General features: G+C 44.8%; 1 protein-coding gene across 1 annotated transcript in view; it reads right to left on the minus strand.

Moving 5' to 3' along the window:
• Nucleotides 1-946: 946 nt before the first annotated feature.
• SOCS7 (suppressor of cytokine signaling 7) overlaps nucleotides 947-13,856 on the minus strand; it is a 46,085-nt gene continuing 33,175 nt past the window's right edge. The window contains exons 7-9 of the mRNA XM_023511239.1: nucleotides 11,455-11,590; nucleotides 10,896-11,050; nucleotides 947-6,645 (exon numbers count right to left, since the gene is read on the minus strand). Coding sequence (XP_023367007.1) covers nucleotides 10,930-11,050; nucleotides 11,455-11,590 — 257 coding nt within the window. The 3' untranslated portion in view covers nucleotides 947-6,645; nucleotides 10,896-10,929. The remainder of the gene's footprint in view (nucleotides 6,646-10,895; nucleotides 11,051-11,454; nucleotides 11,591-13,856) is intronic.

The following is a 13,856-nucleotide window of genomic DNA, read 5'->3' on the forward strand; positions in this document are numbered from 1 at the left end:
AAAAAACCTTGATGCCACTCTAGGTAAATACTAGGAATGACTGAATACCATGGTAAAATATGAAATCTCCCTAGGTAGAGCTCCGTATAACTGCTCACCAAGGCAAAAAAAAGCCATCGGCATATGGCCCCAGAAAGTACTCTAGAATTCTCCTGCATTTCCTGGGGAAGAAGGCAGCTTTGTACTGTGGCTATCAGCCTCAGGAATTCTTCAATATGTCCAGTTCTTTTTTTCTTTAATTTTTTGAGACAGAGTCTCACTTTGTTGCCCTTGGTAGAGTACTGTGGCATCATAGAGCTCATGGCAACCTCTAACTCTTGGGCTTGTGGCTTGGCACCCGTAGCACAGTGGTTACAGTGCTGGCCACACGTACTGAGGCTGGCAGGTTCAAACCCAGCCCAGGCCAGCTAAACAACAACTGCAACAAAAAAAGATAGCCAGGCATTGAAGCAGGTGCCTGTAGTCCCAGCTACTGGGGAGGTTGAGACAAGAGAATCGCTTAAGCCCAAGAGTTTGAGGTTGTTGTGAGCTGTGACACCACAGCACTCTACCGAGGGCCACATAGTGAGACTCTGTCTCAAAAACAAACAAACAAAACCAAAAAAAACACAACTCTTGAGCTTGAGTGATCCTTTTGCCTCAGCCCCCTAAGTAGCCGGGACTACAGGTGCCTGCCACAGTGCCGGGCTAGTTTTAGAGACATGATCTTGCTCTTGTTCAGGCTGGTCTCAAACTCTTGAGCTCGAAAAATCTACCCACCTTTTTGCCTCCCAAAGTACTAGGATTATAGGCTTGAGCCACTGCACCCAGACATGTCCAATTCTGACAAGATCAGTGCTGGGTGTGCTCTGACTGGCTGGCATCACAGGGATCCCTATGGGGGCAGGTGAGAAGTCATATGAGATGGGAGACTGAAAAAACACCCACTAACCCAAATAACATGAAATAATTTCTAAACATTTTTATTTCAAATCTTTTACCCTCCCCAAAAAGACATGGGTCGGTACAGCAATCATAAAAAGGAGATACAAACACAAGAGTCAAATGTCTCCCGCACTGACACTTACAAAAAACTGGGAATTGCACATGGGGTTTCCAAACAGTACCTGCAGCAGCTACTAATGTCCCTTTACGAGAGTCAAACATGCCTATTAATACAGTATATACAGACACCCCATTCTGGAACTAATCTACAGGGACATCCCAACGCCCACCCCTTCCATCCCCAGAAAAATACCAAAACACACCCAAAGTGCATTTGTTTTGTTTATATCAAAACATCTTTCCCATCCCGCCCTCAAACCCTCCCACCCCATTTAAGATTGGCCTGCAAGTCTATTTTAACCATTTAGTAATTTTTTATAGCTTATGAAAATAAATTATACAGCAACTATTTTAATAAATTAAGCACAAAAAGGGAGAGTAAAGGGGGACAACTAAATGGGAAGACAAAAGCCAGGCCACGCTTTGGCTTGGAGGGTAGGGGAGCCAAAGGGGACAGAAGTGGTTGCAGTGGGGTGGGGTACCCCTTCTGGGGAAGAACTGGCAACCACCCTGAGCCCAGAATGGCACCCCTCTTCATTGAGTTTTTTAAAAACAACCAAAAATGTACAGCAGTGGCTATGCCACAGGCAGCACCAGTTTGGGCATTCCAACAACCAGTTTACCCAGAGTGGTGCCTAGACCCTGCCTGTCCCTTGGACAAAGTTCTGGGCCTAAGAGTGAAGGGCAGGTCCCTGTCCAAGGGAGCACCAGAGATGGGAGTATTCAGACCAGCCTTCCTGCTCCCCGAGCTGATTAGGGAGCTAAGGACGCAGCTCTGAGAGGGGCTGTATGGTTTGTGATTATCCCAGATTCTGAAGAAGAGTATCTAAGCCTTCCTTGCACTCTATCTCCAGGAGCAACTACGATCGCAGTCCAGCTGCAACCAAACATGCATGTATTCCCACCATGGCTGGCTTTTTGCCTGCCCCTCGATGCCTCTTGGCGTTGCAGAAGAGGGAGTAGGAAGGGGAAAGGGAGTGGTTCCAAATACCCTCTAAACCCTCTAAAGATGAAATGGAGTGAAGGCATGTCACAAACTCAGCATGCAGGACTGGCTTCCTGGGAGGTAGATGGGAATGGAGAGGGATGGCAGAAGGTGTAGAGAAACAGGAAGGGGAAACAGGAAGAAACTAGGTGACACCTACTAGGAAGGTCAAAAAGCAATGAAAAGGATAAGGGCAATATGAAATCTGCACATAAAGAAAGGTCTTTTTCTGGCAGATTAGATAATCAATATTTTAAATACAACTCATCACTCTATTTTTCTAACTGCAGTACCTGAGTCCCCATTGCCTGTGTCTATGATCCAACCCCCATCTCACTCCTCCCAAGACTTCACTCTCGATTTTCTCAAGACTTCCTGTTCGTTTTGTGCTAAGCATGAAGGCTCCAATGTCAAAACAGGATATATCACAGGGACTTGCAGACTTGACCTTTGTGGCCCAATATCCTATAGCTATCATAGTGTAGGTGAGGGCACACTTTCTTTTTTTTTTTTTTTTTCTTTTTTAATAAAAAAGGTTTTACTCCCCAGGAGCAAATAAATCATTTTGAACTACTGATAAACACTGCTGCAGTGAAAAGAAAGATGGCTACATGTATGCAATAGCACAAATTCAGTGTAAGAACAGCTGTGTTGACAATTAGAGATAAAAATCACTTATCCATTCTCCCCTTTCCCACAAACCAAACCAAGAGGATTCCCATAGGGAAAATGTCTAACTCAAAAGCTCCTCCCTTGCTGACAGGGGGCATGTCATTCTCTTAAAAGTGAAAAACAAATGCAGGGTCTCCTCCCAGTGGAGATGCGCTCAACACCTCAACTGGCAGCAAGACTTCAGCAAATGAAGACAGGCACACACAGACATACACACACACACACAGACTTTCAGACCACCTTTCAGCTACCTCCCAGGGCCTCAACCACTAACTTCCCCTTCATCTAACTCACTCTACTCAGGGCTCCAAAGCTATAGCAGAGGCAGATGGGAAGGGAAGGATGTTACAAAAGGACAATGTCCCTCGTCTCTCCACTTTCTACTGAGACCAGAGGGCTTTCAGCAGGCCACATTCTTCCAGGGGACCAGAGGTGAGAGCTGACAAGGCCAGCACCCCGAAGTACTTTTAGCTCTACTCCAGTCTCTTACCCTGGGTCTGGAAACTCTAACCAGCCTCTTTCCCCAGTTCTCCCTGAATGTGTTATAGGGGAATTTGTAGCTACTTCCACATCACTCCCAGCCTCAAGAAGGGGCTTACGTGATCAGCCCAAGTGAGAAGCCAGAAAAGAAGGAGCAGGAACCTTGGAGATGAGCTCCCTTTGGCCAAGTCTTTCTTCCACATGTCTCCCATTTCCAGGGTGTTATATTCACTTCACGGGGCATGGGCAGGTGACCAGAGCAAGGTCATCACCAATGGTTCCAAACTCCCTTAAGAGCCAGCTGTCACTTATCTAGTCTCCCACACCAAAGCTATTCTCATGCTCCAAACATAGCACACAAATTTCAAGAAACAGCAAGTTGTAGCAGTAGTTGTCACTAGCTCACATTGGTTCACACCCGACTAAGGAAGGTTACAGTAGATTAATCATAAACAAGTGACGCTACACATGCTGGTCCTGGGGCTACTGATACTAACCCAATCAATGGTGGGTCCCCAGAAGTGAGTGCCTTTTTCAGTTTGACTGTACAACAACGAGAAAGGAACGTGTTCCCTCTGTAGACTGCATTTCAATTAGTGCTGCGCAGCTGGCAAAATGGGTGGGCTGGCCAAGGGAGGGGAAGGGCAAGTGCTTAACCACTGGCCCTGCTATTCCTGCTCCCTCTCTGACCATGATGTTCTCAGAAAACAGGCTGAGCCCTGCACCTCCCTTTCACCTAACTTGCTCTACACAAGGCCACCCACACAGGCAGCAAACACCCAGGCCCCATGGAGATGGTCTCCTCTTGTGTTACTCTGTTTTGGCCCACTCTAAGGAACTTTAGCACAGACGGATCACAGTTAATTAAACACTACCCTCCCAGGAGGAGAGTGGGTGGGGAGGTTGGGTCATGCCTCTTCAGCTAGTTTGGTTTTATACCTGAGTGTACAAGTTCTCCAATAGAAACCCCAGTCCCACAGAGGTGCAGGGATTCTACCTCCCTCATACAGTAAAGTTCCTGGTGATGGCTTGAGCCCTGATGACTTCCAGCTTTGGGCTCTACCTCACCATGCAGACCTGTCTGATGACTGAAGTCTCAGTATAGACTACTGCACTGGAAAAGGATGCTTCAACATGGTTGCTCCAATAGGACTATGTATTTTTCAGTACATGCTGTGTAGATTTCCCTTATTTGTTGTCTCATTGTTTTGCCCTAACATACAACCCACAGCCTCATCAGCATGGACCTTTCCCACATCATCTAATCTACACTGATCTTATTCACTCCAATCATCCTTAAAGACAGTCCTTGATTTTCTGCCACAATGATCATTTTCCAATTGCTTCATGAGTGGCAGTCACCTAAAAGCTCCCTTATGCCACAGAACACGCCTTCTACCTCTTATGTTTTCTGCATTATCCAGTACCAAGCCAGACAAATACACACCGAAAAATAATTTTAAAATTATGAGTGGCTGAAATGGGGCAAGTAAAAAAGATCCCAGGTTGCCTATCAGGCATTTAAGGATCTCAATGGATTCCAGACTTTAGGCTTTACAGTGGGGTGGTACTTTCTGCAAAATGGAGAGTTACATGCCCTCTCCATAGGCAAGACTCACAGGGTAAGCCAATTACTGGGATCACAATCTTACTTGGTAGATAATACTGTCATGGAAGCCAAGGAGAGAAGAGGTACCACACGGTGAATCAGAGATGAGCTATGTTTATGCTCCGAAGCTCAACTTATATAGGCCATCTCTTTATAGCCAGATAATGATACAAGTTTCCTCCCTTTTCAGCTAGTAGGAGGAAGACTGGCCATTCCATGCAGGACATAAGGCCCAATGCTTCCAGACAGGCAGTCCTATAAATTACCAAGATACTAGAGCCTCACTCCAAATCATCAGGAAACCATAAACCTGACCATCAGGAAACCATAAACCTGACATTATTTATCTTGCGAGGCAAATATAAATATGGGGAACCCAAATGAGGCACTGTCATGAAAAACTTACTGCAAGACTAATAAAGACCCAACAGCTCAATTGTCACATTTCAACAGCAAACCTCTCCCCAGAGTAACTCCATAGGAAAACACACTCATAAATGTCATATAATTTGTCAATGGCCGGCTGCAGAAACAATTAAAGACCACTGGAGTTTTTCTCCCCCTCTTCTACATCTACTAGGAAGTCAGACAACTCTCAAATCAGCATCTAACAGACTTCCCAATGAATGGAAGGCCAACATATATGATTCAGGAAATGTTTGGGTAGCTAGTCTAAACAAAGGAAAATTAAGAAGCTCTTGCCACCTCCCATCTCAGAAGTGGGACAATAACCTAAAAATAGGAGATGTGATGCTCTTCTCTGATCTAAAGAAATCATTTTAGGGCTGAGCTGCTTAAAAGCTTTCTCTAGGAAGAGCACAGTTACCCATAGTTTTGTTTCTCACCTTCCTCCACATTCCCTCTCACTAGCTGATAGACACATGGAAGTAACGCTGACTCCTAAGTCATGGGTACAATTTGCCATTAAGAATCTAGAAGCATGCTCCATTAACCTCAGCAGCCTATGATTGGCTCTGAACTGCTCAGGTGATGAGAAACACTATTGCCTTGACAGCTGGCAGAAGCAATAGAAATGAGGTTACCATGACCACAGTGAAATGAACAGTTACTCTAGGGGTAATGGGCTGAGGATGGAAGAAGAATAGGGTTAATTTCAGGTCACAGAGCTTAAGGAATTAAACAGAATGAAACTAAGTACAGCTTCCATGAAAGTTGATTCCAAAATCATTTTCTTAAATCTTAAAATGAAAAGGATGCAGGGTGTCACTACTTTCCACAACAAAGACCATTTGTCAGTTTGTGTTCAATAATCTTCTCTTCAAGACCACCCACTCTTCTTTCTTTCCTGCTCCTACTGAGATTACCTATGGCAATGAGAAGCATATTCCCCTTCCCTCAGATACCTCTAATCTTGCTTGCACTTCTCTGGCTCCTGCCTTCTTCAAGGTCCCTGGTGGAGACTCTTAACTCTGCCTTTGGCACCAGCTTCATGACTGCTCTCCTCCCTGCCCCTTCTTTGGACCTGCTCACTCCTCATACCACTTCTAATCCAACAGGTACAAATCCCAGCTGCCTTTGAGGTTAAGTTTTCCACACCAAGAAATACAAACATCAAAAACAAAAGTTCTGAAAAAGAAACAGTGTTGAGACTTCTTCCAGTTTTCCAAGGAGCTTTTCCAGTTCTAGGATACCACATGAGTGGATGTGAGCAGTAGAGCCCCCACTCAGAGTATTACGGTTGTGTGCTTCTTCCAAGCCCCAGGGCTGTGAAGGGGAAACCAACGTTTTTGCACAAAGAATCCCAACCCTTCCTAATCCCTCTTGATTTTCCTCTCTCTTCTTTTCATGGTAGCTTCATTTGGTTCTTCAAAACTGGAACTTGGCAACCAAATGCCTGGGTAAAAAAAGGAAAAAAAAAAAAAACAGAAAATTAGAACAGTTCAACAAAGTAAACCAAAATGGAGTGAAAGAACAGCATAGCCACTGGCGGTAGAGACACTCAGCTAAATGGAGAATAAAGCCTGGATAGCCAAATGTTTCCAACAATACTGCAGCTGACTGGAGATGTAGCAATGGCCTCTGTAAGGGGGGATCTGAGCAGCGTATGACTTGGATGCCAAGACAAAGTCCTGAAGTAAGTAATAAATATATCCTACCACAATGCCTAAAGTCTTTCTTTTCCTCAATTTCCCATCCACTTCATCCCTGAGCCCTACCTACTCTAGAGACTAAAAATGGAAATAAGCCCCTAAAGAAAGCCCTCTGAGCCTGTTTCCATAGTTTCTAACTATTGAAGAGGGTTGACAAAGAATCACAAAGGCCAGTGTAGCTCTCACCTTCTGACTTGAGACAGGTACCGTTCTAGTGATTACTCTGTACCCTGACTCCAAGCACCCTGGCACAAAATCTCCCAGGTAACACCACACCAACCAAGCAGGCTATTCCGAACTCCCGAATCAAAATGAGCCAACAAAAAATAATAAGGCCAAAACCTTTCCCTTGGGAAGTGTTACTTCCCCTTTTCAAGGGGTCCTAGGATCTAAATCAGCAATAAATACAATATTATGTTTATTATCTGCCACAGGCAACAATCTTACTATCACAGCAAAAAGGAACCCTGGAAGTTCAGTTCAAACTTTGCCAATACAAGACTGCTCCAACTTTCAAAAACAAATGGCAACCATTGGCCTCTACCTTATCCTCCCATACTCTTTCCCATCTAAGGCAGGACCCTTACATTTATAGGTAGGTCCCCTTGTCCAGAATGTTGTTCCCAGACCCTCTCATGGCTGACTCCTTGATATTCAGGTAGCAGCTGAAATGTCACCTCTTCACAAGGCCTTTCCTAATCATTCAAGCTTGAGCTAACATTCAACACCACTAATCACTAAACTTTACCCAGATTTATTTTCCTTATAACATGTACAGTTGCCTGACATTAGCCTATTCATTTAGTTACATGTTTGCTGTCTTTCCTTACAAAGAACAGGGCCTTTGACTGTCTTGCTCAGCACTCTATTGCCAATTCACATCAGGTACTTAAGAAATAAACATATATCTACCAAATGAAAACTCTTAAGGAAAACCATCCCATTTTTGGACTCTCTATTAAAAAGGTTCTTCTAGGGAGATTCCTATGGCACTGTGGGTAGGTTGCCGGCCCCATATACCAAGGGTGGTGAGTTCGAACCTGGCCCCAACCAAACTGCAACAAAAAAAATAGCCGAGGCTCGGAGCCTGTGGCTCAAGTGGCTAAGGCACCAGCCACATACACCTGAGCTGGCAGGTTCGAATCCAGCCCTGGTCCGCCAAACAATGATGGCTGCAACCAAAAAATAGCCAGGCGTTGTGGCAAGCACCTATAGTCCCAGCTACTTGGGAGGCAGAGGCAGAAGACTCGCTTGAGCCCAGGAGTTGGAGGTTGCTGTGAGCTGTGATGCCACAGCACTCTACCCAGGGTGACAGCTTAAGGCTCTGTCTCAAAAAAAATAGACAAGTGTTGTGGTGGGTGCATGTAGTCTCAAGTTACTCGGGAGGCTGAGGCAAGAGAATCGTCCAAGCCCAAGAGCTGGAGGTTGCTGTGAGCTGTGATATCACAGCACTCTACTAAGGGCAACAAAGTAAGACTGTCTCAGGGAAAAAAAAAAAAGTTTTACTTCTTAAGCTGGACCAAAAGCTAATTCCTTATAACATTCATCTTGGTCATTGCCCTGCCCACAGGAACCATACAGAATAAGCTTTATCATTCTTCTTTAGAAAACCCATCAATGACTTCTTTTCAATTACTATTCCCTAAAACTTCTCTGTTCCAGCTATTATTCCCCAGCTTAACTCTGTATTTCTAGTCCCTTCATTTATTCCCCACATGATGAAGTTTGGAGCCCTCCACTACCCTAAAGCCCTTCTCTGACCGTGCTCCTGTTTGTGTGGGTTCATTGTGTGAACTAAAGTGGTACTCCTAATTATTTCTCAGGAGTACAGTTGGGCAGATAGACCACTCTAGTTCTCCCTCTACCTTCCTACCCTAATCTCAACTGTAAAAGCCACCATGCAAAGAAACCATCCAACATAATAGCCCTTAGAGGTTTTAGAAGTCACTTCCAAGGCATACAATTTACATATAATTGAAGAAATGTTAACAGATTGTATACGCAGTCCAGAAGCCCTTTTTTTTTTTTTTTTTTTTTTGAGACAGAGCCTCAAGCCGTCCCCCTGGGTAGAGTGCCGTGGCATCACGCTCACGACAACCTCTAACTCCTGGGCTCAAGCGAGTCTCCTGCCTCAGCCTCCCAAGCAGCTGGGACCAGAGGCGCCCGCCACAACGCCCGGCCACCTCTTGGTTGCAGCCCTCATTGTTGTTTGGCGGGTCCGGGCTGGGGATTCGAACCCGCCACCTTAGGTGTATGTGGCTGGCGCCTCAGCCGGTTGAGCCACAGGGGCCGAGCCCAGAATCCTTTAAGTGAAAACTCTACAGCCTCCCAGAATTGTTTTTTTTTTTTTTTTTCCTTGAGACAAGAGTCTCACTGTTTCCTCAGGTAGTGCGCAGTGGCATCATCATAGCTCACTGCAACCTCAAAATCCTCGGCTCTAGCAAACCTCTAGTCTCAGCTTCCTGAGTAGCTGGGACTATAGGTGTATACCATGATACCTGGCTAATTTTTCCATTTTTAGCAGAGATAGTTCCTTGGTCTTGTTCAGGCTGGTCTCAAACTCCTCAGCTCAAGGGAGCCTCCTGCTTTGGCCTCCCAGAATGCTAGGATTATACACATGAGCCACTGTGCCCAGCCCAGAGTTCCATTTCTTAATATCTCTTCTCCATTTCTTTTCCTCTTGTTAATCCTTATTAGCCCAGCTCAGATGTTTTCCCCCCAAAACAAAGGATCAGGAACTTCCCGAAGAGCCAAGAGGAGACCCACAGTTAGGTTCAGATTAGCCATGCCTGTAGAAAACCCAGTTGTCATTCTCTCTGATTAGGAAAATAGCAGAGAGGGTAGAGAGATTAAAGCCTCCTTTTCACTCTAAGTTTCCTGTGGGTTTTTCCCTTTGTTATGTGTTTGGAGTGGGACTGCGGAACAAAGGTTAGTAAAGAAGTATTAATATTCAGTGCTTTAAAAACAACACTCCACACTAAGGAGAGCCAAGAGTCACTGGCAGTCCATCTTGCTCATCCTTAAGACCACCAAAGGGACCTCTGGCAACTGCATCTCCTACTCACTTCAACCTTGCAATGTTCACTTTAATGTAATTTAAAAGATTAATTACAATTCATCTGCACGAACAAGTATTCCAAGATACTTTATGGGAAAATAAATGAGTAGAACTCAGTGTAGCAATGGAAAATAGCCTCTTAGATAAGTGAATTCTTTAGTTAATCCATTTAGTCTCTCTCTCTCTTTTTTTTTTTAATAGACAGAGTTTTACTCTTATTGCCCTCAGTAGAGCACCCTGTCATCATACCTCACAGCAACCTCCAATTCCTGGAGCTCAAGTGATCCTCTTGTCTCAGCCTCCCAAGTAGCTGGCACTATAGGCACCCGCCACAATGCCCAGCTAGTTTTTAGAGACAGAATCTCACTCTTGCTCCTTAAGCAATCAGCCCTCCCTCAGCCTATAGCCTGGGATTATAAGTGTGAGCCATCGCACCTAGCCCAATTCATTTATTCTCTTGAACAAATGAATTTCTCTAAGGAGAAAAGCAAACTGTTTTCCTCATCTGCATATTCCACACTGTGGGACAAGGTGGGGATCTCACTGAAGTATATGCCTATTGCTACTAAAGCATGTTTGCGTTTCCTCTGATGAAGTTTTCTTCTCCTTTGGATTTTGCTTTATACTATATAATTTGTACAATGTCAGGAAGATCAGCCAAAGTATGAGAGAAGGTGACATACTGAGCTATACTTGTGTGTCCTCTTCTTTGGTTATGTTCAGCAATTAGCTTGTATGTTTCTTGGCAAATATTCTTTAAGCCTTTAATGTTCATCTGCTTTTCTCCCCCCTTGGGGGCTCCATTATCAGGTATGGTAACTCTGTGGACAGTTGCCTGATCAAAACTATACATGGGGGGGAGGGGGCAAAAGGCTCAGCACATGATGATAATTGCCAGGAAGCGATGCAGCTGACAGTGAGGCAGAGAGCTCATACCCTTGGTGGTGATCAGCAGGGGGCCACTCCCTTGCTACGTGGAGGGTTCTACCTCCTGCTTCTGTTTGGAAATAAGTTGCGCTTCCTTTAGAGACAGGTACACCTCTTCCTGAGGATCATAGTAGTAGAACTTTCGGATATAAGAAATCAGAGGTCTGTGAAAAACAAATGAAAAATATATAAACACAAAGGGTTATTTATACAGAATATAAAAGAAATATCTCCTTTGTTCAATCCTTCGTCATTCCCTGCATGGTTATACCAAAGATGCTGCCAACCTAACAAAATTCCTATTTTCTCACTTATTATAGTTCTGTCTCCTGCTTTCTTACCACTCCCACTCTGCTCTTCATAGAGACTACAGAAGGGAGACTGATAGACACATTTTCCTCCCTTCTGGTTGCAATGTGACAGTTCTAAAGCTAAGACATAAGAGAATGAAAGAATGATACCTGTGGATATTTTATGCAAGACTCTGCCATGTAAGCAGTTTACAGGCCTGACATTTGTAACTTACTCCACCCCTGTCCCAGCCCCAATCCAAATGACCCAGTTGTACTTAGGCAGTGGGAGATCCGGGATGTGATCTATCCTGACGAGCTGCCGGATCCGGAATCTGCAAAGGTGCTGGAGGGATTTGACATTGCTGAAACGGGACACTGGATAGAGCAGTTGGACAGGAGTTGGTGGCAGTCCTTCAAGAATGAAAACAAGGGGAAATATTCAGAGAGAGAGCAATGAGCTAACCACAACTTCCCTTACAAAGAGAATCCAGTAAGGGAAAATAGGGCTTCTCTATCATTCGTATATACAATTTTCTGCAAAGCCTTTCCACAAAGCTTTGTTGATTTTCATCTTCAGAAACACCACTACCACATTTCATACTTAAGGAACTTACTCTCTTCTGCCAAGGGCATCCCTGACCTCAGAGAGTCTTGCTCCTCAGACCAATGAATAATGCCAAGCTCTCTGCTTGGAGCCAAGTGGCCAATTCCAGGCTCCCAGGGAAGGGGAACAATCAAAAGCATCCCTGCTAGAAATAGAAGACATACCGTTTGGCATATCTAACAATATCCTGAAAGTGGGACTCAGGTTGTTTGGAGGGGTCCCCACCAAATTCCAACTGGTTAAGAAGAGAGGCTCCTAAGTAGAAGGCAACAGCTAGGATTAAAGTTGACAAGCCTATTACCCTGGCCATTTATTTCAAGCTAGGACAATCAGGTTTAGCAACATCTTATACCTACTTCCTCCCCATCACTCCTCTTCCTACTTCTGAAATTTTAGGCTGGGTTTCAGAAACAGGAAAAAAAAAAAAAAAAGGACTTTTTTTGACAGCGCCTCAAGCTGTCACCCTGGGTAGAGTGCCATGGCATCACAGCTCACAGCAACCCCCAACTCCTGGGCTCAAGCGATTCTCTTGCCTCTGCCTCCCAAGTAGCTGGGACTTATAGGCGCCTGCCACAACACCTGGCTGTTTTTTGGTTGCAGCCATCATTATTGTTTGGCGGGCCGGGGCTGGATTCAAACCTGCCAGCTTAGGTCTATGTGGCTGGCGCCTTAGCCACTTGAGCCACAGGCACCAAGCCAACTTTTTTTTTGAGACAAGAGTCTCACTATGTTGCCCTCAGTAGACTGCCGTGGCATCACACCTCACAGCAACCTCAAACTCTTGGGCTTAAGTGATTCTCTTGTCTTAGTCTCCCAAGTAGTTGGGACTACAGGAGCCTGCCACAATGCCTGGCTATTTGTTGTTGTTGTTGTCATTGTTGTTTAGCAGGCCCGGGCTGGGTTCGAACCCACCAGCCCCAGTAATTATGGCCAAGAAAAGAAAGAAAATAAAGTATCTACTACTATTAGGTTTAATTTCAAACAATTTTTAATTTTGGTTCAAGGCATGAAAATAAAAAAATTAAAGCTTGCAGAGTAATTACCAAAGCCTTTTCATGGCTGCTGACAACTGACTTTCTAAAAAAGAAAAACAATCAAAATATATACTTTACTGTTACTAAACAAGTAAACTTATTTTATTTATTTTTTTTTTTGCCCTTGGTAGAGTACTGTGGAGTCACAGCTCACAGAGACGGAGCCTCAAGCTATCCCACTGGGTAGAGTGCCATGGCATCACGCACACAGTAACCTCCAACTCCTGGGCTTAGTTGATTCTCCTGCCTCAGCATCCCAAGTAGCTGGGACTGCAGGCGCCCACCACAATGCCTGGCTATTTTTTGTTGCAGTTTGGCCTGAGGCCAGGTTTGAATCGGTCACCCTCGGTATATGGGGCTGGCACCCTACTCACTGAGCCACAGGCACCACCCACAAGTAAGCTTATTTTAAAACTACTTAACTTTAAGGAGGAGGGCACTAGCCCCATATGCCGGAGGTGGTGGGTTCAAACCCAGCCCCCGCCAAAAACCGCAAAAACAAAAAACAAACAAAAAAAAGTACTTTAGTCTTCAGAACTATACTTTGAAACAGATAACCACCATTCTCATTCACAGATGAAGAAACTGTGACTCCTTAAGCTTAGAGAACTTAGCAATGGCACAGAACCAATAAAGCTGGCCTGCCTTGAACACCTTCTCTAAGGAAGGGATGCCAGTGGCTCTGCCAAAGCCCAAGGACCCTCTCATGGGAGTTCTCCAGGAGAGTCTCCAGAGTGCCTATCTCTCTGTCTGAAAAGGGGGCTGTCTAGGATATTCATAGCACCCTGCTTCGTAACTAGCCTCTCCTAGTTCCTCTTCTCAAGACTAATTTTAAGCTCTTTAGCTCTTCTCCACTCATGTGGTTCATCCTCTCCATTTAAAGAGGCAAAAATTCAAACACAAATTTCTCACTTAAATATCTTTAACTTAAGTAGGTTTAAAAAATGATTTTTGGGCTCGGCGCCTATAGCTCACCGGGCTAAGGCGCCAGCCACGTACACCTAAGGTGGTGGGTTCGAATCCCCAGCCCGGACCCGCC

The sequence above is a fragment of the Otolemur garnettii genome, unplaced genomic scaffold, assembly GCF_000181295.1.
Source record: "Otolemur garnettii isolate 467f Iridium unplaced genomic scaffold, OtoGar3 scaffold00018, whole genome shotgun sequence".
Taxonomy (NCBI): Eukaryota; Metazoa; Chordata; class Mammalia; order Primates; family Galagidae; genus Otolemur; species Otolemur garnettii.